The 26,413-nt window shown below is 31.9% G+C and overlaps 2 protein-coding genes across 8 annotated transcripts in view; both read right to left on the bottom strand.

The window, feature by feature from the left end:
• Nucleotides 1–1,006: 1,006 nt before the first annotated feature.
• On the bottom strand, nt 1,007–10,901 carry LOC110019206 (DCC family protein At1g52590, chloroplastic-like). Of its 2 annotated transcripts, XM_020716787.1 has the most exons (6): nt 10,630–10,899; nt 10,476–10,533; nt 2,509–2,616; nt 1,915–2,007; nt 1,738–1,825; nt 1,007–1,026 (listed from the first exon to the last, which is right to left on the bottom strand). In XM_020716787.1, exons 1-5 carry the CDS (start codon nt 10,808–10,810, stop codon nt 1,738–1,740), a joined length of 528 nt encoding a protein of 175 aa, XP_020572446.1. In that variant the 5' UTR covers nt 10,811–10,899; the 3' UTR covers nt 1,007–1,026. The 2 variants fall into 2 exon arrangements, with proteins under 2 accessions (XP_020572446.1, XP_020572445.1); XM_020716786.1 differs by lacking the exons at nt 1,007–1,026; nt 1,738–1,825 and having other exon boundaries at nt 1,923–2,228; nt 10,630–10,901.
• Nucleotides 10,902–12,563: 1,662 nt separating this feature from the next.
• LOC110019235 (chaperone protein dnaJ 49-like) overlaps nt 12,564–26,413 on the bottom strand; it is a 33,446-nt gene continuing 19,596 nt past the window's right edge. For 2 of the 6 annotated variants that reach the window (XM_020716823.1, XM_020716822.1), the window contains exon 3: nt 12,564–12,882. The gene's annotated coding sequence lies outside the window, so the exon portion shown is untranslated. Of the gene's footprint in view, nt 12,883–18,851; nt 18,976–26,413 lie in introns of those variants that run through there. The other 4 variants (XM_020716825.1, XM_020716824.1, XM_020716827.1 and 1 more) reach the window with 4 other exon arrangements.

Genomic DNA, 26,413 nt, shown 5'->3' with positions numbered 1-26,413 from the left:
TTAAATTAGAAACATCTAACCATGACCTTTCATTCTTAAACTTGAATAGATTGGCTTTTGTAGTTTGACTTCATTTCAATTCTAAAATATATGGAATCATGGTTTCTTTTTTTATTTGTAGTATTAATGCACATAATAATGGATCTAAACAAATGCTCTTTGGCAAGAAGATAGGAGGTTTAAGCAAGATTTAGGTTGGCTAAATAAAAAATAGCTATGTTTATTTGTTCACAAAGGTTAGAAGGGTAGAAGATGATAGTTGAGTGTGTTCAAGAGAAGAAGGATTACCAAGTGTTTTCATACTATGAGTAGGGTCAAAATGAGTTGTAATATCTAAAATATTCAACATAATGAGATTTTTGGACTTCCCATAAGCCTTACCTCAATACATTTGTTATAAACTACTGCAAACTGTTAGAATATTTAGTTTGTTCTCCATGTGATGAAGTAGGATGATATTCCTTGATTTTCAACAAGGCTGTGAATAGATCTCATTAGTTTCCTATCCTTTACCATGACTTCAGTAGTCCTAATTATCAAAAGAGTGAGTACCAGATCATACGCATATTGTAGGCTAATAAGTCTATACGAATTTTAATAAGATAGACATCAAGTCCCTTTATAAAAGAGAGAAAAAAGCACCGACATTGCAAGAACTAAATCATGAAATTATCAAAGGTAATGTATCACAATAATCATATGACTGAAGTATATGAGCAATATCATACTATTCAAATCATGTTTCTTGATGAATTTGCATGCTTATCAGACAAAAATTGATTGGGGCAATTATACAAAATCATACGTGTGCATTAAGCTTTCTTTCTCTCTTAGTGTCTACACATCAATACAACTTTTGACATTTTAATTAGATAGCATAACATTTCTCAAGCTCATGATAACATCAATCAGCAAACTACACCTTGTTAGTCTTCATGGTCAAGTAATTAGCTTCTTTAAATCTATAAAGAAGCTAGACCTTTTGAAGACATGAAGCAATCTGTTTTGCCATTCCAAGATGCATGCCTGTGTAAGGTCCTACTTAATCCACAAGTTCATAGAGTATGACATCAATGTTTTGAATCCATTTTGTTTTATGTTATCAAAAGAAGGGACATTTACATACATATCATATGATTCTTATGTATTTATATATTTAACACTTAAACATTCATATTTACACCGCTCAATTCTTTAACATCAAAGCAAAAATACAATCATCACTATCTTTTTAAAAATGAAACATGTTTCCATGTATATGTTTATGACCTCAATGTGTTACAAATATATATAAATATCAAATTTTGGTGGTTAGATATGTATATAAAGATTGAGTGCAATGCACCTAAATTTCCCAAAAAAATGAATGCTTTATCATATATTTTAAAGAATTATGAAATAAATAAATAGAGTTTTATACTTTGATAATTTCATTACGTGTATTTTACATATTAGACTTTCATATTTATGAAAAATAATCATTAATCTATCTCATTTTGGTATACCAAAAAGAAATTTTGATAAAGATATTTTAATAATTTAAACTTCAATAAAATAATCTATATTTTTTGTTTCAACTTTTATAACAAAATTCATGTAATACATGTATGTATTAATGCATCCTCTATATGGATACATTTAAGAGAAAATCTATTGTTCAAAATAAGAAGATGTTAAGTACATGACTATACATTAATGTTAAAAAATTAGAAGCTACAAAAGAGTATCAAAACATACTCATATCTCGCATGAATCTGTCTCCGACCGACCAAATACGACGTAGCGGTTGTTCGCAACGCCATCATAAGCAAAATCCCTCAAAAACCTACAAGAAATCATGAAAGAAGACCAACACTATAGTTTATTTCCAACAGGAATCCATAAGCACGGCTTCATTATTGAGAAATGACTTACAGAGGAAACATCTTGAGCAATGAAGCAAGTTGAGGAAAAGGGAGATCAAGATACTCCATTATCTTTATCACTGCTTCAGACTTGATGTATGATCTGCAAGTAAAATGTAAGAAACAAAAGAATATGCAAGTAAAATGGCGTCGTGTTCCCAGATCAGTTGGTAGAACATCCGCTTTCCACAGTGTAAATGCCCTTTGGTCTGAGGTTCGAATCCCGCCGCTGGCGACTGTTGACTTAAAGAGGGGGTATCCAAATATTTAGGTACAAGGGTCGCCGGTTTGACGGGTGTTGAGCCAATAAGGTGGGTTGAGGACCTAACGCCCCAACCCGTTATTTTAAAAAAAAAGAAAAAACACCAGTGATTATATATACCACATATTTACATATCTAATAACTAAACCTTCATATTTACATGCATAACAATCAAATCCTTAATATTACATCAAAAAGTACCACTATTACTGAAATACGCCTTTGCATGCATGGGTTTATTACAACCAAGGGTTATAAATATAAATACCAAACTAAAGTATTAGATATGCAAATGAGTTGGGATTATGTGGTGTCTACGTAAATTTCACTTAGAATAATTACCTGTACTGCTCCACTAAAACCACACTCGAAATATCATCAGGAGATCTCCCTGATCTTTGTAGAAGCCTTCTTCCACCTTCGCTCTGAAGCGGTTGGAATCTTATTCTTCTGCTCAATAAAAACCAAAAGTTCAGCATAAATGATAAACATGGCAAATTTCTTGGTCAGTTTCCTCAATGATTTCAGTTTCGTAATGTTATTTGTAAGCAAAGTATGCTCCGGAAAAAAACTTAAATTTTGTGTTAACTAATTTCCGAATAGTTTATAGTGAAATTTAGTTATATTTGAGTCTGATCAAAAAATAAATAACTATTAGAATTGTATCGTCCAAGAGAAGGTATGCTTTATTTTACAAATCTTAACTTCAAATAGGCTGGAAAGAATTATTTATGAAAAATATCATTCATGGAAATGAAAAATTATTGTATCGGGAGTCCTGATGCAGCTTTGCATCAAGATTCCAATTAGGGTATGCCACGTGTGCAAAGGTGGGCCTTCTGGTACACGTGACAGACCCTGTTTGGGTCCTAATGGAAAACTGCATAAGGACTCCTAATGCAATAATTTTTCCATGGAAACATTCAATTGAAAAAACAATAATTTAGATAGCAAAACAAATTTCATACAAAAAATCTTAATTCATTAATTTTTGGCCATGAACTTGAATTTTAGTTTGATACACAGCAGTAAAAAAATATGTTTTATATGGTAATAATGTTTTTATATTCTGTTAGTAAACATAACAATCATTCTTTCACTAAGCATAAAGTTTATGTGAAGCACGAATTTCGAAGCACCTAAGAATCAATTAAAGAGTAATTTGATTTGATTTGAATGAACTGATGTGCATACAAGTCCAAACTAATTTCATCAACATCAAGCAACCATGAAATCAAATTCTTCTTTAAATCATTACACATGCATCATTAAATTTAGAGATGAGCAACACACGAGAAGGTGGAGTATTTGAATTATTGTGTTCATTTGAATTTAAAAAAATATGAATGAATAGAATAAACTTAAAATATTATATATATTGTTGGTCCTGTGAAATCTCTATGGCAGACAAACCAAATTCTAATGTCTGTATCATGACAATACTAACATGAAAAAGAACCAAGCAACATAAATGTACAACAGAGGAAAACCAAAATGTCATTTAAAATACCACAACTCAAAAAAGTAACTAAACAAAATATCACAACAAACCACGAAACTACCACCACCATATCCACACATAAAAAAACCACCATAAAAAAGTAACTAAACAAAATATCACAACAAACCACGAACACTACCACTACCATGTCACTAAAAAATCACCACCGACATCCACACACACCACCACCTCCATGTCATAAAAAAACCACCATAAATATCCGAACGCACCACCAATATCACCACTAACAGCACCATCAAAATCACCGCCACCTTGACACCAAAAAAGTACCACCAACATCCACACAAACTACCAACAACACCACCAACACGACACAAATAAAAAATCACCAACAATATTACAAACGACATCACAAACATCACTCCACAATATCACCAAAAAACTACCACCAGCATTCACACACACACCAACAGCACCACTAACAACGTCATCACCATAGCACAAAAAAACCACCCCCAGCATTCATACACGCCACCACCAGCACCAACACCATGTCACCAAACTCCCCCACCCTATGGCACAAAAAAACCACACTCAACATGCAAACACACACACAACCAACATCACCACTACCCTCGCATAAAAAAAACTATTACCAACATCCACACACACCACCAACAACACCACCAACAGCACGACCAACATGACACAACATTACTACCAACAGCACGATCATCATAACACAAAAACCACCCTCATCATCCACACACCACCAATAGCGCAACCACCAGCACCACCACCATGTTACCGCCGCCCCCACCCCCCACTCCGGCGCCAACACAAAAATCACACCCAACATCCACACGCATGACCATGGCTTAACATCACAACCAACAACACACGCCACAATGGCACAAAAAAAGCATCACCCACGCCACCATTATAAACATCGCAACCAACATAGCATTGTCTAATCCAACAAAGAGGGCAAACTGCCAACAAGAACCAACCGACAAGTAGAGCACCAAGTCTACTCCAATTGAACAAAAAATAAACGAGGGAAGAGCCTCCAATTGAGCAAGCCACATCGGGCAAAAATGTTTTTCTTTCCAGCAGAGGCTAACAAATTGCAAAAGCCGAACTGCACAATATGAAATGCCAACATTGGCTTAGGGCCTCAAATCATTCACTTCCCACATACCCTTCCAAAATATAACAAAAAACACAAGTCGAACAAGGGAAACTATCAGAAATCGCAAAGAGACTCACATAAAAACCTTCCAACATAGACGGTAGAGCAAAAACTGCACGGGCAACGAAATAAAAACCAGAAACCACAAATGGACCAAAGCCACAAATTGCAAGGAGCAAGCCACAAATGACAAATCTCAAACCAGAACCTAAAATATCAACACCAATAGTGTAGGGTAGAGAATACCGTAAGGGAAAATGGGAGAGTGCCACCGGAACCGGATTTTAGAGAGAAGGGAGGAAGGAAGGAGAAGAGAGATGCCACCATAACCGCCAAACACAGTTAGGGGCGAGAGGAGGAAGAGCTAGGGCAGACGATAGCAAGAGAAGCACGACAAGGGCGCGGGGTCGAAAAGAACACGAGGTCAGAGAATCACGGGGTCTAACATAACGTGACGAAGGGGTAATAACTTTTCGCAAACAAAACACGGGCCCGCGATGTACTCAAATTATCCCAAAAATCAATCGCAACATTTTTTTCAAACACACAAAGTTGCCTTTAGTTATCACACCACAAGTAATAAGTTGCCCAAAACACACCCTGAGTAACTTCATCTTTGACAAATTTTTCTAAATTTAGGAATAAGAAACTATACAATAATAAAAATAATTGCATATTTACATAGTCTAATATCATCCAAGTTTTGTGGTGTTTGCTACACATTTAGGGTATGATCTTATAAAGATCCAAGTCATTCTTGATTGGCTAAACCTAACAACTAGCTTCCGCGTTTGGAGTTTCCATTACTTGACTACCTTATACCTATAGTTCACCAAAAACATTAGTATTATTGTTGCACTAGTTATGATTTATTGGATATGTATATATATATATATATATATATTATATATATATATTACATAGACACCATTGCCAATAAGGCTTTCAAGACAACAAAATCTTGATGACAACTTCCTTAATTCATGCCCCCTTGTGATGCTTTGAATTTGAGCACGGAAGGCGTTCTTAGTTAACAACTGAATAAAGCAAAACAATGATACTCCACTTAAAATTATGAGTTTTGTGCTCTCATTCAAACACTTCACCACTAAAATTACTCTTTTTTTGCCCATAGAGTTCATGCAGTCATTCAATTATGAGGTGCTTAAATTCATGAACTTCTAGAAGATGAGTAATTATCATGAATGTTGGATAGAGTTCCTTCAGGAGGAATACATCTTTGTCCTGAAGCACACCCCTAACATTTAGAACAAGGTAGCTGAAACAGTTTCATCACACATAACTTTGCTTAAGATCCATGTTTTAGGATGTAATTGGAATAAAGATGGATACAGCACTGGTTCTAATTTTCATTTGGTATATCACAAGCATCAAAACACACCTCTTCTACACTTGACCGCTTACCTTGTTTCAAAAGGACAATGCTTTCATGAATTTTGTATTTGCTACACTTCCCTTAACGAGTACAATTAGAAAAAAAAGTTGGTGTCAAGCGGTCAAGCCTAATCATATTGGGCACTATAAAACCAAAGTCTTTCTTGAGGATAGGTTTTATTAGCATTTTTTGCAACAAAATGCGACCCTATTAACAGGTTAGTGACATACCTACCAAACAAAAATAGTAAACAAATAACAAGAAGCCAATAAAACATACTGGAAGTACCTTCCCATCCTTGGATGGATCTTTCAATGGAGTTCATTTTAGGACTACCATTGACTCTGTGAGGCCACAACGATATTATGATTGTTATTAATAGGTGTTTCAAAAGAGCATATTTTATCTCTTACACTAGAAAAATTGATGCTTATCAAGCAATTAAACTATTTTTTCGAGTGAATTAAATTACATGGGTTTCCTCCTGCTGTCGTCTTTGACAAAAATGTTAGAATTTTCCCAATTCCACCCCCAGATAGGTGATCAGACCAAGTTCTTCAATAGTAGTCCAAATAACCTTCTTAGCAATCCATTCATAAGAATGTTACCAATTAGAACTTACACTTTCTTACAGCTAAGTGTGTGTGTGTGTCTGTTTTTTTTATTTTATCATTATTATTATTATTATTATTATTATTATTTTTTTTTTTTTTGACAAAACAATAGGTCGTTACCCCTTAAGATTGTGCATGGCTTTAACACTGAGAAGCCTGAAAATTTTACTCCCTTGCATCATAAGTATATTCTAACTCTATTGTATATTTTATACATGGTTTACATGACCTGCATGTATAGGCACAAAAATAGATAGAATCACAAAATGGAAATACAACAGCATTGCAAATGCAAAGAGTAAGTTTGTAGGTATTATACAAGCAAGATTCAGACAAATCTAAATCCACCAATTGATGATTTGCAATTCAATTGAGTCAGGTCGATGGCAACCGGCACAATGAAGAAAAATTGATAGACTTTCAAAGTTTAAGGAGATATCCTCTCCCCACTTGCATTTAGTTAGGATTTTAATTCTTTGCAATATAAATGGAGATAATCCAATCAATGAAAAATCAAATTCCAGATTTTAAGGTTTTATATTTCAGATCTCTCCTCCAATCTCCTCGCCATCACTCCTCTCTCATTTGGTAGGTGGCTCTGAAGCCAAACAATACAGTGCACACCTCTCCTCTCAATCTCTCTTCCTCACTCTACAGCAAGTATCGAAAGTTCAAAGGCTATGGCAAACGTTGTTCACTTTAAAGAGCCCAAATTATCAAAAATATGTTTCAAAACAATAAATTAAGATAATGTCGGCATGTTTCCATTTATTTGAAACAAATTATAACTGTGAGAACAGTAAAAAAAAAGAATGGAATCACTTATGGGCTGATCCATAATTCCTCGCAACTCTTGGATCATTTGACCAACCCATACCCATCTCGATGAGTTTCTTCTTGGCAATATTCAAGCAATATCCTCTCTCCTCTCCACCAACTCTTTCTCTAATCAATCTTGCTTCCTTCCAGGAGCATCGGTGAAAATCAGAGAACAAAGGCAGACATCATTGCATGTAGAACAAAGCCAGAAAAATCCATGAAGATGAAGATTGGTTGAAACTTGGTCTAAGGTATCAATTTTAAATTCATGCAAAAGCATTTTAGGTAGAAAATTTTCATGTGGCTTTGAATCATTGTGACCATGCTTTTGAATCATCTTTTTGTTTCTCCCTCACAACCATCAAGTGCTTGCACCTCCAATTAAGGTCAACCGTTCTCCTTTGCTTGGTGATTTTGAACACAAAACGAAACACAACATTTCATTAAAATTCTTTCATCCACGCCAAAAGAAACAATAAAAAGATCTACTAAAAAATCCATGATATAGCGAAATCATAAAATTTGCCGACAATTTGAATATTTACTCACACACGTACAGACGCATGTACACACATGAGCATGAACGCACGAGGGAGCAGAGAATGAAGAAAACAAAATGATTTTTCCTATATGAAACTAGTACCAAAATATCAATAATTATATCATCAAACTGACAAAAATTTAAACTGTTTCTGAAGAGAAAGAATAACTTATATACATAGAATCTATATTAAAAAAAATGAAAGAACATTTCAATTAACATTTACCATTCTCAAAATTTCTATACAATAATAAGAAAACAGTAGCCAAACGAATGTCTGGCAGCGGCCTAAAAAGTAAAGTAACAAAAAAGACTTCCCAAACAAACCCTAAGAATGTGGTTGGCAGCTTGCAGAATTGAGGCTGGATGTGTTTAGCTCAACCAAGGTATGTCCATGCTAGACCAAAAGCATGACAATGACTTCAATGAAATTACGTTTTGCAAATAAAGGATATCTTGACCTTGAAAACACTAGGAAATGGTGTAGGAATGTTTGTGCTTGAGTTCTAGTGTTCATAAGATTTTTTCAAGAAATTTAAGATAGTAAATTGGAATCCTAATCAAGACTAGTTCTACATCCTAATCCGATTGACTCGACACATGGCCCTATTTCCTTAAAATTTTCTTATGACAAACGATTGGAAACACTTGGCAGAGGTGTGGGGATGTTTATGTTTGAGTTGAAGAGTTCATAGGATTTTTTCAAGGGATTTCATGAGGTGAATAGGAAGCAAAAGCAAACTAGGTTATTGAGATTTGGCCTAGTTTCTTTAAAATATTTCAAAACACATGGTTGGATTTCTTTACATAAAGTGAGCGGAGCTCTAGAAGAAGCAAATACAAAACTTTAATTGAGAACTTTAGAAGACAAGATTGTAAAACATTAACTCATCGCCAAAGGACATGTGTCTTGATCATCAAGCCGGAAGAATTAAAAGTTTGAAAAACACTTATACAATTCATAAAATGCTCTGAGCACAAATCTAAGGATGTGCAAAACTTGATATGCAGTTCTCTCACCAATTTTTCCTAAATACCACAGAATTCTTATTTATTCACATATCTAACACCTAAACTTCAATTTTTGCATACATGCCACCTTCTCTGTGCATGAAAAAAGGTGCATTTCAACTTTTAAAATTTAAAATGATGGCATTTTTATGTGATATGAAAGATTTGAGTGAAATAAATGTAAATATTAAAGTTTTAGTGTTAGATGTGTAAATACATAAGAATTGGGTGGTATTTATGTAAATGTAAATGCCCCGCCATTTAACAAGAGATAAGAGAAAATAAAAAGAAAGATTTACATACATAACACTCGATTCTTATGCATTTACAAATCTAATACCTAAACTCAATTTTGACATATACGTCATGGTTGAATTCAAAAGTGTTGGGGAACACATCCAATGTATAGAATATTACGCAGAGAGAGTTAAAATATACAAAATTACAAGCCAGTCCCACCATCATTAGCTTTTAGAGAGGTTTTTTAGTAATTATAAAGATATTTGAATACAATAAAACTGGCAAATTGATGTCAGTCGGCAAGAAGTTCGTCGACCATTCTTCTGACCTTAACTCCATCGATATTTGATCTAAAACTCAACAATCTATTGATTGGTCTTAAGGTCAATCATCATCTAGTACGAAATCCTTTAGCACGTCCTTACGGTCGATCATCCAAACGCCTTCCTTGCTAGAATTAATCCTTCGATTGCTAACAAGAATGTCGATCAATCGCGTCATCCTTCTGAATCGCCTTTGAGATCTGTGCTGGCATATTTTTTTTGTACAATCACGTTGCCTATATTTTAGACAGAGTTTGGTAGTGTATTATTTATAGGATTCAATCATGAATTTAGCTTAAATCCAACCAAACACCAAATAAATAAATCCAGCGCTCAGTAAAATCTAAATTTCTCGCGTTCCATCTAATTCTCCTTGCGTTCCATCAGTTTGAGAGGTTAATCCGGATTTCATAAATCCAATTTTGAGCCAGATTTATTCCGCCATTGCTCGCAATCTCTATCTTTCACCGACTCGATTTGATAAATCCAAATTTATCAGATTTAATTAATCTTATTTAACGTAAATCTAACATGCAGCCAAACACCACCTTAATATGTGAAATAAAAGGTAAAATAGTGATATTTGTTATGTGACAAAGATTTGGGCAGTATGAATATAAAAACTAAAGTTTACATGTTAGACAGATATGTAAATACATAAGAGTTGGCTGGTATGTATGTAAAAATAAGGAAATCAACACAGAACCGAACCTATTGCGGTCGTTCTCTCTCACGAACCGGACGCCCCCGTTGCAAAGGTTGCACACGCCTAGCACAAATTGGAGGGATACATTTAAAACCAGGGTGAGGAAAACAAACAAACAGTTTGCAGGCATAAATACTGAGGACTCAAATATAGCTTTACCATCGAAGAGCATGATGGGTCTGGTGTCGTCTTGGAAGAACTCAGCGCCGCTGCTCCTCGCCATATCGCCGGCGGAGAGCGACGACTGTGGAGCGGCGTAAGCAAGACGCCTGCGGTTAAAGAGCACTGCAGGGACTGCAGAACAGATCGGCGGGCACGAAGACCGAAGGAGGAGAGCCATGAAGGGCTAGTGAAGACGAGGAGGACGAAATAAGAGGAAGACTCTAGTTTACTCCCATTTGTCCGAAAAAATACTAAGTGGCCTAAGTGCTAAGCGGGACCATTGAATATTTGTGGCAGCTTTCATTAATACATCAGTACTTCTGAGATAATATTTTTTCTTACATATATTTGATATTTGTATTGTGATGGTATTATCACTAAAAAAACACCTTCCTATTAATGAGATTTAGGAATTTAACTTACATCTAACCAAACACCAAAAAATAAAAAAATAAAAAATTAAATCTAACGCTCCATAAAATTTAATTTTATCACGTTCCGTCTTTTTCTTCACTTATTATATTTTTTATACAACATAAATTCATACTTAGTAAATTCAATTCCGAGACAGATTAATTCAATCGTCGTTCGCGAGCAGAGCGGCTCTCAGTGTAGCTTTTGATATATCTGGATTTATCGAATTTGATAAATCTCATTTAACGTAAATCTAAATTGCAATCAAGCACCATCTTAGGATGACATTTAAAAATATGTTTATTTAGTGTTTTTTTCTTTTATGATTTTGTATTCTATTTTAAAAAATAAATTTATTTAAAAAAAAAACACTCAATTTGTTTAAAAATTATTTTCAGTGTTTTTAAAAATAAATAAACATGTTATAAGATGTCATATATATTTTATTTCAAGTAAGAATATATACAAAATAAATTAAAAATTAAGAATATATACAAAATAAATTAAAAATTAAAAGTGGTTCCAAATTTAAGTTTTTGCATTCTCTTTTTATTTATTGCAAATTTCATTGAACTCCGCACGTAACTCTACGTGCAGAGTTTTGATGAAATATTTTTTCATGTGTGTGTTAGAGAGAGAAAATTTCTTCCGAACAATGACATACAAGGATTGATGCAGAACATTTTACATCAAATTATCCCAATCTCACTAATTAAAAAAAAAAAGAATTGAAGATTTCATCAACAGCCATAATAGCTTCATCACAAGATTAAAATTAAGGAAACAAAAGCTTCATCAACAAAACTTAAAATAAAAAAAAAACAACCAAATTTTTAAAAAAAAGAAAACATTTAAAATTATACGCATGATTAAATTTAAAATTTTAAACAATTTTTAAAATTAAAACATTTTAAAATTACACTTCAATTACACAAAAGCTTATGTATTTACAAATCTAACACCAAAACGTTTTACATTTATACCACCCAAATTTTATACCACAATGCAAAAAAATAAAATTTAAATGTTTAATATGTAAATACATAGGTATTGAGTGTGGCATGCATGTAAATATTCCAAAAATAAATAAAAAGAGTATCCTAATATTTTGGTCAAGATATATTTCAATATTTTCGAATATATTCCTAATACAACATATGAAAAATCAATCAATTATTATTATGAAACCCAATCCAATTAAATTTAATTAGCCAGAATACCTTCCCACAATTTCTACAGATATGCATGCCACCTAATTCTTACGTATTTACATATCTAACACTACAAACTTTCATTTTTCTTTTTTTTAAGGAACGACCAAATGCTATTATACGAGCCTCCAACCACCCTTAATGTGTCTAACAATTCAAGTACCGCCTCCTTAAGGTCAGTTGTGCCAGAGAGGACTCGAACCACTGACCTGATGCCAACCAACAGGTCAGGGTACGAGGCACCACTTAACTTACATAATTACATGCATAAGTGCTATAAAAACTGATGAAATTTTAGATATTAGATACGAAAGTACATGGAATTATAAAACAGTAGAAACCTTTTAGAAATTCAACCACCAATAAGGGTGAAAATGGCTTAGTAATAAAACAGTGATTTACCACGTAAATTTTGCAGAAAACTGAGGGTAATCATTCATACATGTATAATGGGGCACTATTCCGACAACATAAGATGAATGCTGAACTCCAATGCTTCCGCAGTCAATGGTGATACAGATAACTGCTGCTGGTTTACTGTGCTGAAATCTGAAATCTGAAATCTTTTTATTAGAAGATAGCAGAAACTGAATTGTTGTCAATGATTCAGTCATGCCGAATAGCTCTGGCAAAGAGAAGAAAAGCGAGAAAATCGGCACATCTTGAAGAGTAAATGACTCAAAACATAGAGAGCAAACAAGAATGTTGAATGAGCAGAATAGTTGTTGACAGATTGACTCAACTAGCATAAGAAATTGGGCTGTTTACATGCACGGCGCCCGAAACATTGCTATTTACGAATCTAGCAAACTCTTTCGTCCATTTTTTGAATTCTCACTCAAATATCAAGATTCATTATGAAATCACAACCTATGTTTTTCATTTTGATCGAATTCTAATGGTTTGATCGTGGCATGCGTAAATACATCGGTTAGGTAGTTCAAAATAACAATGTTTCAGGTGCTATGTATGTAGCTATCATTAAGAAATAATGAATATGATGTCATCAAACCTGCTTGTCATTCAATGTTCATAATACTGTAACAATGGCCCAACATATTATAAGACAGACATTTCTTTTTAGGGAGAAAAACAGTGATGAATGTAAAACGTATAAAAAACTACTTATACGAGCCTTCAACCACCCCTAATGTGTCTAACAATTCGAGTACCATCTCCTTAAGGCCAACTATGCTAGAGGGGATTCAAACCCCCGACCTGAGGGGTCTTATAGCGTGGATGTCAACCAACAGGTCCGGGATATGTGGCACATGTATAAAGGGCTACTTAAAAAGTCTATTTAACGAGCATCTCTTGACAATCAAAATGATCAAATGAAGTTCAGTATGGTCAATATAATATGAATTTAATGCCAGCCATTTAAAAGACTTTACTCACAAGCATCTTGCAATGAAAATCAACCACCAAGATTATATTGATGCAGCAAAAATGCAAATCAAATTATCTTGAAAGTTCATGTAGTCATGCCACTATTTTAAATGTTGCATTTAAAGGTTAGGGGTAATGAAATTGACACCACAAAACTCCGGGATTTCAAGAGGAGGTTGCAATGCTCTCTACTGATTGAAAAAAAGGCAAGATAAGATGGTAGTATTCTCACAACTTGGCATCAAATGTCTGCTAGAAGGTCAAAGGTTAAGCCCTACCAGCCTTTCTAACTATGTTATCCTAGCAAATTATCCTCTTCTTGATAATTTGCGAGACAAATAATTACTTAGAAATGTCAAAAAAAAAAAAAAAAATCTCCAACAGATTATATATTGATGGATTCATATTAATGTAGGGGCAGAAATATTTTCGAAACAACAACAACCACAACAACAAGCCTTTATCCCGCTAAGTAGGGCCGGCTACATGAATCATTTTTCTCCGTTGTGTCCTATTGAGTGTCATATTTTTATTTAATTCTAATAAAATAAGATCATTTTTATATATCATGTCCTAGTCTTTTTAGATCCACCTCTATCTTTTTTTTAAAATAAGTTGAATTTAGAACATCTACTCTACTGACTAGGTCATAATATGATCAAAGTTTAATGTGACAAAATCATCTAAGGTGACTCTCTCTAATATTCTGCCATTGGAGCTACACTAACCCTTTCACGAATGTATTTGTTTCGCATTTTGTCTGTAAGTCTAAAGCCACACATCCACCCAACACTTAGTTTTACGTCTCTCTTTTATAGGCAACATTCGGCACCATAAAGCATTACAGGTCTCACTAGCATCTTATAAAACTTTCCTTTAAGTCTAAGCGGTACTTTTCTATCACAAAATAGGCCCGATACATTCCTCCACTTCAACTATCAAACCTGAATTCTACTAATAACATTTTCATCTATATTACCATCACTTTGAACAATAGACCCGATATATCTAAAATATTAACTCTTTTTAATGACTTGATCATCCATTATTACAACCCCACCACAAGATCTGTTACTACTAAATTTATATTTCATGTATTCAGTCTTAGATCTACTCAAACAAAAGCCTTTAGACTCTAAAGTCGACCTCCATAATTTAAGCTTTGTCTAAATGCTTTCTCTAGTTTTATCCATAAGAAGGAGATCATCAGCAAAAAGTATACACTAATGCACATCATCCAGTAAATGCCTGGTAAGAACATCCTCCATTAAATATAGTAAGATTTATTGAATAGCATATCAAATATTTATATTAATCTTTTTTAAACTTAACTGACATACATATTGTTTTACTTTTCTCTTGTATTACTGTAGTTTAAGAGTGAATATTTATTAGTTTTGATTAGCTCACCTTTAATTTAAACAAAGTTTTCAGGTATAATTAAGAGATATAAAAGATGAGCAAAAGAAGAAAAAATACTTATAGAAGACGCGGACAACCAATAACGAAGTAAATTTAAATATATTATTTTAATTTAATTTGATTAATAACATTTTCATTTATTAAATGGTAAATGGATATAGAAAACTTAGTTCCCACCGTCAAACCGTATGGGTCGAGTCATAACAGTTTCATCTTTAGAGAATTTCTACAATTGCAGATGCTGGCACGAAGGAAAGTAGCAAGGCAAAAAATTTAAATATGCATCTTTTTTTAAAATCTAGAAAAAGATCTAAATATTCTAGTAGCCAGATGAGATCAAGTGAGCAGCTTCCTTCCAGGTTAAGAATGAGAAGCACAAGGCGGCAACTGATGAAGCATGGGCGTGAACGAGGAGAAGCAGTAGCAGCGAAGGGAAGTGAATAGGCCAAATGGTTGCACCACAATGATCTCTACATGATTAGCACATGTAAAAATTATGCAGTAGTAATTGTTTGTCTGTTGGTGACGGAAGATTATGGGAAGAAATTTAGGAAAAGAAATTTATTAAATTTTAATAAAAAGATTTGGATGAGACTTCTTAACCTCTGTATAGACTCCATCTATTATTTTTGCAAAATAGAGGGTGTCAATGTGTCTTGGATGCTAAAACTACCAATAAAGGATCCCCAAGCTTGGTCTGATCAATCAAAAATAAAAAAGAAAAAATAGACACCGCGAAATCGTGTAAATTGAATTTGAAAGGCCTTGACTGTAATTAAAACCACTCAAAATATTGTCCGTACACAAAGCAAACTGTTGACACACCCAAAATGCCATAATTTTCTAAGACACTGGAATTTGCTACAAAGGAAAAGGACGAATTTTGCTCAAAAATGAGGATAAAAAATGAAATCGATGGGCAAAAGAAATAAAATCCATGAGAAATGAGATAAAAAAAAAATTACCTAAAAACAAAGCGACAACACAACATTGATTCGAATAAGTGTGCGCCGCAAAAATCACAAGGGGCGATCAAAGTTTTTGTGAGAGGGAATGATAATATACATAGATTATCATTATCAAAATTTAAATTAAGCTAAACTAGGTAAAAAATCTACAAATATCAAAAAATTATATATCATACCTCTGAACCTTGCCAAGCAGCTGTCCTATCTTATCAAGAATCCACATGAAAACTTGCCCATACTTCCTCTACACAAGCCCCCTCTCTCCTTACATGACACAGCTACTAGTGACTTGAACCCTGTCACCCTCTCTCTTGATCTCTTGACAGCTTCTCCCGCCTCTTCCCTCATCTCTTTCTCGCCATTCTCTTTGATATCACTCTTCACCCATCTAATTGATACCTACCCACCTGACTCTCTCACCTACTCTCCTAAACCTTTGTCATTCAACACTGTATCCTCTCGTACCAATTTGTAGGCAAGCTCTCAGTGACAGCGCTCACTGCTCTTTTACATAGCCAGCAAAATCAATGATAATCCAAATCCACAAACAACTCTTCTCCCACTGAAACCTACTCCCCCTCCATATTTCTCCATCCAACTCCTCTGTACATTGACCAGCTCTCCTTGTCATGACACCAACCCTTCCAGAAACTGGTATAACTTGGTAGTTTAAAAAAAAATCCAAAATTTTATGAAATTGGAAGTTTTCATCTGAACTGTTTGGCAAGTTTTAAGTTTAATATTCCTTAAATCTTACTCATATTAATTTAGCACATCATGTCGATAATTCAAATCAGCTCACTTGACTCATTATAGGAGCAACAACAAAAGTCCAAAAAAAAAACAAATCCATTAACATAACTCGTTTCAAAGCCCATAACAAGGCCTAATATTTAAATCACTTAAATATAGGCTTATTTTTATTTTTTTATTTTTTATTTTTTTGCATTTTAAAATTTCCTTCAAATCATGTATGGTCGGCCACCTTAGTGAAGTAGCCAAAAAAAAAAAAAAGTTCTTAATAAGACTATTAGAAATCTCATACTTAAGCCCGACCTATCCCTTTCCCTCAAAATTTCCCCTCCAAATTAAGGAAGCTATAGGATTAATTTTGGCTTACCAAATAAGGCCTAAATGAAACTTTTAGTGTTGAATGCAATATTTTTGTTTGAATACTCCACTTTGTTTAGAGCTTGCGGCCTTAAATAATACCAGTCTTTTGTGAGAATTGATTTATTATTATCATTTCTATTTTTATTTGCCACTTACATAAACACCTACTCTAAATCATCCAATCATGTTTCTTAACAACCTAAGCTATCTCTACGACCAGCTACCAATCAACTCAAGCCTCAAAATTACCTCAAAATACCACATAAGAGCCTTCAGCCAACTTAGGTGAGACTAGGACTGATTTTGCTCCCTACTACTTGACATTCTTCTAAACTCCATCTATCTTATCTCATAAGAATGCATCTAAAACTAATACTCTGCAAGTAGTTCCACTCATTTATCTTGCCTAAAAATCACAAAAGTGATCTTCCAAAACAGCCCACATTAGTCCACTCTAAACTAGTCTTAATATTCAATCCTCTCTAACACTTCAACTCCATCAACACTTAAGAAACTTGAAGCGCATTTTCTATAAAAATTAAGCTAGAGATTCAGACTTTTATAACTTCAATCTCACCAAGAAAAAGTCGCCTATAAACATCATATTTAGCATCAAAACAAATATGAGAAGTGAATCTAGTCATAACTTTTGGACAACCAAAGAAACATTTTTTATGGTTGACATGCCTCCAAAAGCTTGTGAGTCTAATAAGTTTGAGATTAGTGAATCACTTTTAACGATAAATTTATTTCATAATAGTTTAGACATCTAATATATTTCTTTTAAGTCTAAAGTGCAAGTATAAAATTTAATTATAGAACTCCCCCATTAAACTTGACCAATATCCCTGAGTAAACTTTTCTTAAACTTTTATCTCGAGTTAAATCCTTGGTAAGAAAGTGCTCGCTCCATTTCACACAAAAAAAAGGAAAAAAAAAAACAAAACCAAAACTTTACTTTTGATGCAACAAGGCTTTACATAATCTTCTTTAAATTTTATGTTTCTAAATTTATAATGAGATATAATTATTTTTTAAATGATTGACATTAAAAATAAGTGCAACATGAGGACTTCCTAGAAGATTAAATATCCCGGTAGTACTGTTGGCCAATCACAGTCAAGTACAAAGTTCCTATGAAATTTGATTCATACATGCTAGTATGGTCAAAACCTCGTAAAAACTAGTTTAATTGTCAAAAAAATCTTTGAAATAATTTGCAATTTGAAGTTTTTGAGGCTTATAAGTCTAAAGATATTTATTTTTTCTCTCTCTTGCATACAAAATTACATGCAAAAAAATATACGTGTATAAAATTTGGTGTATTTGAAACTAAAAAAATTATTAAGAAATGTCTAAACTGCCTAAAATGAGCTTATGACATAAAAGCTTTTTCTCATTCCTCACCTAGAAGTTCTTTTAGCTTAAAATTCACTATATATTTATATCTATCTTTTAACTTTCACTCTCTCACATTTATCGCCATTTATATCTCATCTCTCTTCTTTTTTCAAAATTATACAAGAACAACCAAATTAGTTAACCAAGTTTTAAAAACCTGACTTGAATGCTTGGTTCATTAGATGTTGCGAGTCATGAAAATGACCTTAAGAGCAAATCAATATTTGATAAAAAAATAAAAAATAAATTCAAGAGCTAAAAGTTCCCCCCACCTTACGCACAAAACAATAAATCTTAGTCAAACCTAGGTGAAGACCAACCACATAGAAGGTAACCCAACTTTAGGAATTGAAGTAGAATAGACCAATTTCATATAAACGCCGATAATTTTAATGATCCTTCAAAAGAAGAGTTGTAGCTCCCACCTATAATGACACCATTAGATTGGTTAGTCCAAGCAAATGACTTCTTTGACTGATATGACATGGATGACTATCGGAGAGTTATATTAGTCAAAATGAAATTGATTTGACATGCCAAAATCCTTAGCTAAAAAATGGAGGATAAAAAGAATCACTCTTGGATTATAATGAATGAGATATTATGAACCTAGGCATCATGATAAAAAGCTGCATAGACAGTTCTTGACTTTAAGGTAAGATAGTCTTCCTAAAACCAAAAAATATAAATATTTTTAAACAAGTTATTGCTATGACTAATTGTGTTGATAATGATTAACAATTAGCCCATAAATTTATCATCAGATCTAAAGTGCACAATATGAATGAAGCTCAATTATTTGATATACAAATCCTAGAAGCCTTCTATTATGAGAAAAACCCTTTCACTTCATGACATATATTTAATGTTAGACCCACTCCATCTATTACCATAGAATGTTTACCCAAAACTCTTTTTGATAAAATTTCTAAAAATAAGAGAAAAAGATTTAGTTCGGATGGCACAAAAAGATTCATATTCAAAATCAATGCAAAGCTTACATTTTTTTTTTTTAAGATGAAACAAGAATCCCATAAGTGATAACGTGAAAGAAGTTTATGATAACACAACTTTTAATGAAGCTCAATCAATATGATGAGATATGTGTTTAACTGTACCTAAAACTGAGGCAACAAATTAGAGATGAAATATTTTTAATATATATGTTATTTGCAATGGTAAAAATTAAGTTAATTATAAATGGAAGATATGTAATGAATGTCATCTCTATTTACGATTACTAAAATCAATTTTTTAGGCTTTACCACACCCTAATCCTTTTCATGCCAGTTAGGTCAATCACATCTCCACCCATCACAAGTGGGTCTCTTGGTCCGATAAAAATTGGTAAATATGAAAACCAAATATGATGTAATGTTCTACTTAGAAATATCGATCACATTATACAAGGTACCCTGGTTGTATAATTCAAATATGATCTATGATAAAAAATATTTATAATTTCAAATATAATAACAATGTCATTAAACTTATAAATATCAAACCTATAAAAAACAACCATTATAGCACCTCATAAAGCCAACTCTAACTTGCTATGAAATTCATCCCAAAGAAATGTGTTAATCTTCAACAAATTGTCATAGGTAAACTTATTGCATAATCTTAGTTCCAACACCTCTACATGTTTGTTTCTCTAACTTCAATATTTTTAAACTATTAAATTAGAAACAATGAACAAAATTTTTTATAATATGTCCCTACATTTATTGCATATTAAAAAAAAAACACTTCATTCATTGCTCTTTTTGAATTTAGTGATGTTGTGCCAAATGAAGTACTAGAGATCAATTGAATATGCTATCGACTAAGTCCCAATTCACAACTTCCAAACATTCCTCATTATAGGCGAATTCCACTGGAATGTATCGAGCTTCATAATTCATATAATACAGTCCCAACCTTATTAATCTTTAAGAAAGATGGCAAACGAATGATGTGTATTGATAGTTGTTAACAAACTAATTGTTAAGTATAAATTTCCAATTACTTAACCAGATATAAGTTAGATTTAATCTTATAGGATAATTTCTTTTCTGAAATTGATTTAAATATTGATTATCACGAATTAATATTCAATTAAGAGATAAATGAAAAATTAATTTTAAGCCCTCTGATGGAGTCTATATATGATTGGTGTTGTCCTTTGAGTTTTTAAATGCCCTAAAAACATGTATGAGGTAATGGACATTATTCTAATCGGGTTGTTTACTTTGATGATATTTTAATTTTTAATTCAAGTGAGACAAATCACTTGTGATGCTTTTGAAAAGACTTCAAACTCTTAGAAAGGAAGAATTGTGCATCAACGTGAAGAAATGTTGCTATTTATAAAATGAGGCCAATTTCAAGGATTATTTATTTCTATTGATGAAATTAAACTTGACAATTTCAAAGTTCAAGTAATTTTAGTCCTTACCCAAGAATTTGACAAAAGTATACGTTTTTCATGATCTAGCTATCATTTATAACAAATTTATAAAAGACTACAGTACAGTCATTGCAACCATTACCAATTTTTGAAATTGGAATATTTTTATGGATCCTTACAAAACATAAGGCAATAACTCAAGTTAAGATTTTAATGACTTCCATATCATTAAGTTGTATGATTTTTTAAAAGCCTTTGGGGTGACCATTGATCCTTTAGAAATTAGAATTGATAAAATTTTTAAGACAACAAAATCATGTAGTAGCCCTTTTTAGTGATAAGCCAAATGCGACAAACAATAATACTTAACATATGATAAAAATTTTATGTTTTTAACTAATCTTTAAGTCAGTAGTGTTATCTCAGATCATCACACTCAAAATCATCAACACGCACAACAAAAATAAATCATAGACATGCAAAGTTCGAGTTCTTTCACGGTTAAGCTTTTGTTCTCAAACACACACTTGGAATAAAAAATAAATATGTTGATATCTTATTTAGGGTAGCCTTAATCATCTCTTCTATAGAATTTAAAACACTAGAATTTGACCGAATTCAAGATGAGTATCCAATTTACCAGACTTTCATTTAGTTTATATGGAACACTTAAATAACCCTCCAACCCTACAAGGAACATTCTCTGTCATGAATTGTTATCCATATAAGAAAAAATAACTTTGTATTCCAAGAACTGAACTAAGAAAAGCTTTCCTCTCTGAATTGTATTCGAAGGAATAGCTACATAATTTAAAAAATATAAAATCAATTATTTAAAGAAAAATTAATTTTACTGGCTTTCATTTAAATGTGATGTTTGAATTTTGTAGGCACAATATCTGACATGTAAAAAAGCTAGAACCACTAAAAAAAATCAAATTGATATGTTGCGTTGCCCATTCTGACTATGATTAGGAAAGCTCTTGTAATATATTTTATCTTAGGATTATCCTACACAAATGAAAAGCATGATAATTTATCAATGATAGTTAATTGATTATCTAAGATGGCTTATTTTGCCACGCTTAAAAAACTTTTGATGCTATCCATATTGTTAGGTCTTCTTTAAATAGATCGTATGTATACATGGCTTATTGTTGACTATTGTATTTGACTGTGATTTTCAATTTATTTCATATTGCTAAAAGCCAAGGAGGAAAATTATTAAGCACGAAGTTTTCCACCCTCAAATTAATTGCCAAACTGAGATAGTCAATCAAATTTTAGAATACTTGCAAATGTGTATTATAGAAAAAAAAAATTAAAAAAATTGAGAATTAAATTTATCCACCATTCAATTTACATACAATAATACTAATTTCAAAACACCTAAAATCTCATATTTTGAAATAGTCTTGATAAAACCAACTTCTCATCTTATTAATACTCTAACTTTTTATTTATGCTAATAAAAATTTTCAAAACTTTCATAACAATTAAAAAAAATAAACCTCTTTAACAACAAAGACTAAACTTCATGGGAAAATCATAATAGGTAATAAAGAAATTTAAATAAATTGATTATGTTTTGATTCACAACTGCCTACGGGTTATAATATCTGTAAGTTCAAACAATAACATGCAAGAGCATGTAGTCCATTTTTAAGAAAAACGAATCTAATGCCTATTATCTTGATGTGATTATAGAAAAGCTAATTCATTATGTTTATTATATGAAGAAGTTCGCAAATCTCCACTTGTTCAATTTGACTTCTGGAAAAGAGACAGTTTCCCACAAGCACTACATCTCGTTCCTATAAGTTGATTACATCATCTAAAAGATGTACCCGGTGATCGAGCTAGTAGGCCTCAATTTTTAGCTCATTAAAAGAATAAGCCATTTGCAAGTGACACTTACTTACCACACATAGATTTAGAGAGCACAGCTCTTAAACTGATGTAAGACATTTTGGATCTTAACTTTGTAACAAATATTTTAATTAAGAATGAGAGTTAATGTAGCACCTCAAATGGATAAATCAAATCCCACTAAGTCTATTACAAGAACAAGATCAAAGGTATAATCAAGATCAAGTCTATAAATAAGCACACGTATTATTAACCATGACAAGCCACAATGTTTAAATTATTTAAATGCTATTTTGTTTTCATTTTTACGTTTCAAAATGTTCTTGAAATTATCTACGGTCACTTTGACGAAGCAGCATGAAAAATGAAAACGCTTTAATGAAGAAATTGAAAATATCTTCATTCATTAAGTGGCTAACCATCTATTTTTCTCCATTCCCTACAAAATGAAGGAAGCTCAAAAGTCCCTTTTTTTAAACTTATAAATAGAACTTAATATATAATAAATTTTTTTGCATTGAATGAAATATTACACAAGCACCTACTTTAAATTATAACATCTCTCTCAACATCCAAAGTTTTCTCCAAGACTGGTCAAAAATTTACTCTAGTTTATAAACAACTCCAAAACCCCACATATAGCTCTCAGCAAAAGTGAGAATAGAACCTAATTTTAATCCCTATTCCTCGAAACCCACCTAAACTCCACTAAATATTAAACTAAAGATTAATAGCATTTTATAGCTTTTAATCTCACCAAAAAAGGTCACGCCCATTGACAATCTTCTCATCATCAGTCGTCCGTGTTCAAATCTATTGTCAATCATTTTTTTCCTCACCTTTTCTATATTCTCTCTAAAAGGAAAAGTACATAAAATGCAAAGAATAAGAAAAGTAAAAAAAATGGACGTATAAAAACGGAAAATTATAAAAAATAAAAAGTTAGTACAGTTCGAAATTGCAGAAAATTGCATCACTTTGCGAATACTAGTTGACAACCACCTCTCACACATAAAGGTTTATAGTTCAGATCAATTTCACCACACAACCAAAGCATATGTACTCATGAGCATCATTTTGACATAGCGAGAAAAGCTTATCAAGTTCATGATGTTTTTTGTGTGCGTATTGAAAATCTACACACATTTTTATAGTTGTGGTAAGTTAAGAACTTGTGCGCGTCATCTTAACACTGCAGAAGAGCTTCATCATCCACATCATTTTTTTAAGCAGGTGCATAAAATCCCATACATATTTGTTTAAGCATGGTGAGTTTGAAGAGCACAAATTGATTATCAATATAAAAGATTTTATTATTGTTAATATTTATTTAAGAAAAAAAATAAGCATACTATCATTTAAATAAAATATTATCAATACAAATTGATTATCTATGAAGGAATCTAACAAAACACAAATTAATTATTTTTTTATTAGAAAAATAGATCGTTGATATTATAAAGATTGTAAAATTATTCAAAGTAAAAAAATTTAAGTCCCAACATCGGATTTTAAGGTGAAGAGTAGGAAGATATAAAAATGTAACGAAATGTTGTTTAAAATTAGATAAGAGTACCTAAAAGACAAAAATAAAATTGTTTGTAATAGTAAACTTCAATATCTTAAAATTTGAGATATCATAAGAAGCTAATATGACATGGGATGAAATAATAAATACTATAAACCAAGTTACAAATCATGTATTTAAGGAATCAAAAGAAAAAAACTCTTATGAATAAAAATAGATGATAGTTGAATAAAAATGTGCAAGAAAAGATAAAAAAAATAAGAAGTTTTGTTATAATAATCGGTTTAAATATAAAAGTTTAGAGAATTGAGAAAAATATAAAAGACTTTGTAAGGAATCCAAGAAAATAATTTGTGAAGCTAAGGAATCTGCTTTTAATAGTCTTTATAATAAATTAAATATTAAAGAGGGTGAATGAATTATTTATAAACTAGTCAAACAAAACGATAAGATAAATAAAGATTTAATTCAAGTAAAATGTAATAAGGATGAAAAAATACTTTTAGATAAGAATATTCAACATATGTGTAGGGTTATAAACGAGCCTAGTTTGAGCGAGTTCAAGCTTTGCTCGTGTTCGGCTCATTCGAAATTGGCTCGTTAAACTTAATTATAAAAAATAGATGTAGAATGTTAGATTCGAACATACACCAATTATGTGCAATAAAAGGTGCAAAAACACATGATCAGACGAGTTGTTATGATTTAAACATAGATATAAATATATAAAATTTTATTATATAAATATTTACTATAATTTTTTTTTTATTTTGAACTAAAATGAGTGAAATGCGATCGAACAAAGAGTTGCTAGTAATCGACTCGTTTATAATTCAAGCTTAAAAAATTTATTTGTGTTTGGCTTGTTTTCTTAATAAACAATTTGCACACGAGCTACATAACGAGCTGAACACAAGCTCTTCGCAAACGAGCATTTTTGGCATCCTACATAGGTGGGTAAGATATTTTGATAATTTTTTTAATGAAGCTTATGAAAATACGATCAATTTTAATGATCTTAATATCGTAAATAATAATAAAAGTGTTTATTTTTAATGTCGCATTAGTAAAATAGAAGTTGAAGAGACTTTAAAAAAATGAAGAGTAAAAAAACTGTAGAACCTAATAGTATTCCAATATAAGTGCGAACATGTTTAGGAGAATTGAGAATTTCCTGACTCATTAAACTTTTTATTATTATTTTAAAAACTAAAAAGATACTTGATAAGAGAAGAAATAATTTATTGGTTTCTATTTTTAAGAATAATGGGGATGAACAAGAGTGCAAGTTATAGAAGAATTATATTAATGACATACATTAAAGTTATGAGAGAAAATCATTGAACATAAGTTATGTAGTGATACAAAAATTTCTCAAAATCAGTTTAGATTCATGTCTAACAAGTTTACTAAAGAGGTTTAACATTTATTGAAAGGTTTGATGGAGTACGGATGGTCTGCACCTGAATTTTGTTGATTTAAAAAATGCTTATTATAACATTCCAAGAGAAGTACTTTAGAGAGTTTTAGAAAGGCAAGTTGTTGATATTGCTTATATTCAAATCATTAAAGATACGCATACTAAAGTTGTTACTTGTGTTCGAAGGCAATAAGGATTAATCGAGTATTTTTCTATTTAAGTTGGATTACATCAGGGATCAGCTTTAAGCTGATATTTTTTTGCTTTGGTTATGGTGTTCTTACTAGGCAATTATAAGAGGATGTACATTGGTGAATGCTTTTCGCTGACAATATTCTTCTTGTGGATAAGACTATAGATGGTTCAGAAAATATTTGATTTATGAAAGTCAACTTTAGAATCTAAAGGTTTTCGTTTGAGTAGATCTAAAACTAAATACATGAAACATAATATTAGTAATAGTAGATCTAGTGATAGGGTTATAAAAATTGTTGATCACAACATTAAAAGAAGTAACATTTTAGATATCTCGGGACTATTGTTCAAAGTGATGGTGATATAGATGGAGAAGCTATTAGTAGAATTCAAGTTGAATGGTTGAAGAGGAGGAATGCATTGGGTCTAGTGTGTGCTATAAAAGTACCTCATAAACTTAAA

The sequence above is a fragment of the Phalaenopsis equestris genome, unplaced genomic scaffold (assembly GCF_001263595.1).
Source record: "Phalaenopsis equestris unplaced genomic scaffold, ASM126359v1 Scaffold000054, whole genome shotgun sequence".
NCBI lineage: Eukaryota > Viridiplantae > Streptophyta > Magnoliopsida > Asparagales > Orchidaceae > Phalaenopsis > Phalaenopsis equestris.
The sequence above is the reverse complement of the archived record's forward strand: the minus strand, read 5'-3'. Positions and strand labels throughout refer to the sequence as shown.